Below are 5000 nucleotides of genomic sequence, written 5' to 3'. Positions count from 1 at the left end.
AAGGGGAGATGACAGTGAAGACAGCAGTGAGGGTCACCCCAAGACCATACACCAACCTCCCTCCGAACCTCTCTGCTAATCTGCCGCCTATGTAATTCGTCAGGAGATACCCATAGAAGAAACAACCAAGCACCATTCCCTGAGTCTGCTCATCCCAGTCAAATTCCCCAGTCTGTAATATCAGAAATGTAAGGTAATAGTTCAGGATATTTTGCATACTGTCTATATATTATTTATATACTGTATATCCCATACCTGCTGGGATATGCCTAAAGCCATCAAAACAAACCGACTCATCATGCCGGGTACCGCTATAGGCATCGTGATGTGCTAAAGCATGTCAAGCGGAAAGTTCCAGAAGTACTGGAGTCAGTGTCACCATGAGATTTCTGATACCGTCATTGAGGGGTTAAATGTGTATATTATCGAAATTGCATTTGAAATTTGAAATCCTTGCTTCTTCCACAAAGAGGAAATAGCTATTACTGTAAGTTACTCTTAAATTCCACATAAGTTTAAAACTAAACATGGCTAAAACAGGATTACAGTTTTAAGACTGTCAAAGAATTACTATAACCACATAAAAAAACAATAACCATTAGTAACTCATTAAGAAATAAACCTCCTCCCTTTAACTTCACCCCATCATGACAGAAACCCCCACTGGAGAAATCAGAGGCACAAGAAATATAGAATAACATTACTTTTTCTACTCTTGGCTGTGGCACAAACAATTTTTTAGATAATGATCCTAAAATGGGTCTTTAAGCCTGCTTTAGAGGAGCTATTTCCCCTAAATATGTGTAGCCAGGCCCAAACAAGTACATGGCTGTTTGGCATGTACATATTAGAGAAGGCTCAACTGTGCAAAGATATAGTCTTGGTGTGAGGGATAGTCTACCATGAAATAATACTTGGATGAATGGGTTAACAACCACAAAACATCAGGCCGTACATACTGTCTCCGTAGCTGCATCTTTTGATTTCTGAGTTGCCGGGAGAGGGCAGGTGTCATCATACTCCAGCGAGACTTTCTTGGTGTGAGGGCGATTCTTAACCATGGCAACTATGGCTACAGACAAGTTGACTCTCATGGCATACACAACCGCAAATCCAAAGAACAGCAGAGTTATCAAAACATGACGTTCACCAAATTCTGAAGAAGAAAAATCAAATATATTACTTTTTGTTATAAATAACTAGATAGCAAGACAGATAGATATAAATATACATCAAGTAGTGTATACATACATTTGTGAATAAACACACACACACACACACACACACACACACACACACACACACACACACACACACACACACACACACACACACACACACACACACACACACACACACATATATATAAATGTCCCTTGTACATGCATATGTAACTGCATATTAGCAATTAATAACTTCATATATCAATACTCCATTACATATCTTTTAATGATATAAATGACTTTCCACTTTTAATTTTCTTGATAGTAAGCAATCTTACAGACATTACATTTAACCCCAGGCTGCCAGGGATGGCATGTTTGTACATGCCATGCCCACTATTAACTTACTTTATTGATTGTTTTTACATATAAATGGCTCCACAAGTACTAAGTCACCAATGAGCTAGTTAAGAGTACTACCTGTCTCACCTGTTTATCCTTTTCCTTGACTTTTTAAAATATTTTCTGATATCTCATATTGCTGTTAGTAATGTCAATAACATAATAATTATGAAGTCTATAATAAAATTGCATTGGTTTTCAATAGCAATAGTAAAAAGTGCTTTTCCTGCATACTCAAGGAGAGGTGAAATCAGGTCACAAAGTCTACTAAATGACCCTTATAGTTAAGCACATTCAGAGCCATCTATGTGCAGAGACTTTTCAGAGAACAATATTACAGTGAACACAGCATTTTCCCAGGGTCTTTGGGTTAATTTCACTTACTTGATTTCTTTGGTTCTTCTGACGAAATGTTTTCTACGTCTTTCTGAAAGTCATAACAGATGTATAAGTAATGTTTGTTAATACTCAAAGATAAAAGCAACAATAAATATACCTGTCAAAAGTCTCAGTAAAGATCCATATCTTGAAGACTGTATTGTTCACAGAGTATAAACTTCTTAACCTATTACAGGTGGGCACGCCTATAGCCGTCATGAAAAACTAACTCATTATGACATGTACAGCTATAGCCATCACAACAGAGTCGAGTCAATTAGGAACTGTCCAGCCAAATGGCTGGACAGTTGCCAGAAGTCACCAGAATGAGTGGTACCAAGAGATTTCTGGTACCATCAATGTAGGGTTAATCAATACTTTTTCCTGAGATTAAATTTTTTACCCCCCAATATTTAAAGCAAAATACAGTTACCCTCAATCTCATATGTAGCATAAAAGAATAACAATCATAGAAAAAGCTGAATAAAAACAATCAAAACTCTGTGGATGTGAAAAGTCGACCATTTTCCATGTTCACCAAATAAAACATAACTTACTGTTATTAATTTGTGTTGGTCTGATACTGGAGAGTAACCTGTATATGACAGAATCCGAGGCCACCATCTTGCCCCGTTCTTCCCCCTCATGCTGCCTCTGCTGCAATACGTCTTGTGTAGGTGAGCATCCAAGGGCTCACTTGCGATCAATTATGCAGGCATCTGTGAATAAAATTGCATGGCTGTAAATCTTGTAAGCTTTAATGTGTGTCATTTAATTTCACAATCATTTAGGATTATCTTGGCCTTTGATAATTATAGATAACTTTCTGATTACAAAGAGACAAAAATTGACTTTAACAAAATAGAGTACTGTAAAGGTATTTGAAAACTTAAAGAAAATATATTCTATCACTTCATGCAATTTCAAAATATCTATTAGCTCTATTACAGAAGTTTAGTCAAACTGGTAAGTATCTGATAATGTAGTAAAGTTTAACAATTCATAATTTATTCAGTGATATTGAGTGTCTATAATTATACACTAAACACCTTTGATTGAAATAATAGTACATAATTAGAAAATAATATCACATTTTGCTTGACATCACTTGCTCTTTCCTGCATAAAAAGATGAGTATTATTAAAATAATTATCTATGCTGATGACTACATATTTCAATTCTGATATGTTGTACTTTTAAATGAAACTAAAATTCAGCTCCAGATGGTAAAACAACGATGTAAATACAATAAACATATGGACGAGGCACTGGAATATCAAATGTTTTGTCTTTATTGCACATATTTTTCGAAAAATTACAAATTAAAAACTAGACATTCTGCAGTCACTCCACATACACCAAAGAATACTACCTTTCCACAATAAAACTAAAAATACACCTTAATAATACGCTTAAAGCCACTAACCCACTAAACAGTTCACGTAAAGGCAAGACCGTGTCACCTGCACGATTCATTTATCAAGCAAATCCTCTACGGACTTGAACTCGTGACGTGTCACTTCTAATACACAAAACCCATACCTCAACTTAAACAACGACTCCGGCAACTCTATATGATTTAGCTAATATTACAAAATTGCCGAAATAATGATAGCGGTGAGGAAAAGCTGTGAAATCGCCTATATTACCTCGTCCATACGTTTGTTTGTCCCTCGGTTGAGTTTCCACGGTGACGTCCAGCGTTGATGTTTTGTTCGTGTAAGCTAATCCGCGGATTCACCTTTTAGGAAATGTGTGTATTTATCTATCCATTTGTGTGTGTGATAGAGATATGTGTATAGAGTTTGGGAAATATGCTTACGTGAATTGATGAGATTTTTTAAAGACATTTTTCTAATGCATAGTTATGAAGAACACATGAGTTAGATTGGTCCTATGTAACTTTACCAAATATTCTCAGCTTCAGTTACTTTACAAGACAGAAAAGAAACATATTAAATCCCGTACGATAATAGCGTAACATATTAGATACCGTATATAGAGCAACAAATTAGACACAATACAATAACAGAATATTAGAGAAAAAAATCCCGCATCCCAAACCCTAAAAGAGCAAAAATCCGGATGCGACTCTTAGACGAACGGCATACTTTTTTGACGTAGTATGGGAAGGTAAACAACAACAAGAAGAAGGTGTGAACAAGGTACGTCTTTGAAGAGGCATTGTGCTAAATATAGTCTGTGATAAAACTGACGACCAGTGTTTATGAAGGAATTCTTGTTTAAGGGAAAGATAGATGTGGTTGTGGTGGAGGTTGGGATTGTGATAGTGAAGTCAAAATAGTGTTTGTGAATAAGAATTGACGACGTTGAGAGGTTGAGGTAATAAGTTCGTTCGAGTTTGTTGGGGTGAAAAAATATTAAATAAAGCTACGTGTTAGGTAGTAAATGGTTTAGTTATATGGGAGAGAGTGTCCGTTTTGGTTTTAAAAGTGTATACTGATATGTCTTGCAATAGATTGGCGTTGTTATATATTTTTATATTTACGTACAGCTTTTTCCAGGAACTTTTTTGTCAGTACCAGTTTTGAGGTTAGATTTATTTTTAGCCTCTTCATTGTTCAGTATCTTGAAAAGGTAAAGGTGAAGTAGAGGAGGTACTTTAAGTGATTTCTATAGAATTTTAACCATTTCTTGGAATAACTTGAAAATACATGAATTTATTAGCACCTTATCATTAATTTGAATGATAAGGTTGTCCATACACACAGACATGTTCATGTACACACAAATATAGATGTAAATGTATATGCATATGCACACTTACACATTAAGATATGCACAAACACACACACACACACATACATACATACATACATACATACATACATACATACATACATACATACATACATACATACATACATACATACATACATACATACATACATACATACATACACACACATACACACACACATATACATACATACATATACATACATATACACATACACATACACATATATACATATACACACATATACCTACACACCTACATGTACACACACACACACACAAACACACACACACACA

At 35.3% G+C, this 5000-nt stretch overlaps 2 protein-coding genes across 4 annotated transcripts in view; one reads left to right on the top strand and one right to left on the bottom strand.

Annotated features, from left to right (window-relative positions):
• Positions 1-3659, bottom strand: part of LOC125037391 (putative inorganic phosphate cotransporter) — a 16793-nt gene extending 13134 nt beyond the window's left edge. Inside the window, exons 1-5 of one of the 3 annotated variants that reach the window (XM_047630499.1) lie at positions 3593-3659; positions 2501-2662; positions 1950-1992; positions 960-1156; positions 1-172 (exon numbers count right to left, since the gene is read on the bottom strand). The exon at positions 1-172 is cut by the window's left edge and continues 62 nt beyond it. In XM_047630499.1, coding sequence (XP_047486455.1) covers positions 1-172; positions 960-1156; positions 1950-1992; positions 2501-2590 — 502 coding nt within the window. In that variant the 5' untranslated portion in view covers positions 2591-2662; positions 3593-3659. Of the gene's footprint in view, positions 173-959; positions 1157-1949; positions 1993-2500; positions 2663-3369; positions 3461-3592 lie in introns of those variants that run through there. The other 2 variants (XM_047630501.1, XM_047630500.1) reach the window with 2 other exon arrangements.
• LOC125037450 (voltage-gated hydrogen channel 1-like) overlaps positions 3552-5000 on the top strand; it is an 11032-nt gene continuing 9583 nt past the window's right edge. The window contains exons 1-2 of the mRNA XM_047630596.1: positions 3552-3560; positions 4016-4108. Coding sequence (XP_047486552.1) covers positions 3552-3560; positions 4016-4108 — 102 coding nt within the window. The remainder of the gene's footprint in view (positions 3561-4015; positions 4109-5000) is intronic.

The sequence above is a fragment of the Penaeus chinensis genome, chromosome 23, assembly GCF_019202785.1.
Source record: "Penaeus chinensis breed Huanghai No. 1 chromosome 23, ASM1920278v2, whole genome shotgun sequence".
In the NCBI taxonomy this organism is placed as follows: domain Eukaryota; kingdom Metazoa; phylum Arthropoda; class Malacostraca; order Decapoda; family Penaeidae; genus Penaeus; species Penaeus chinensis.
The sequence above is the reverse complement of the archived record's forward strand: the minus strand, read 5'-3'. Positions and strand labels throughout refer to the sequence as shown.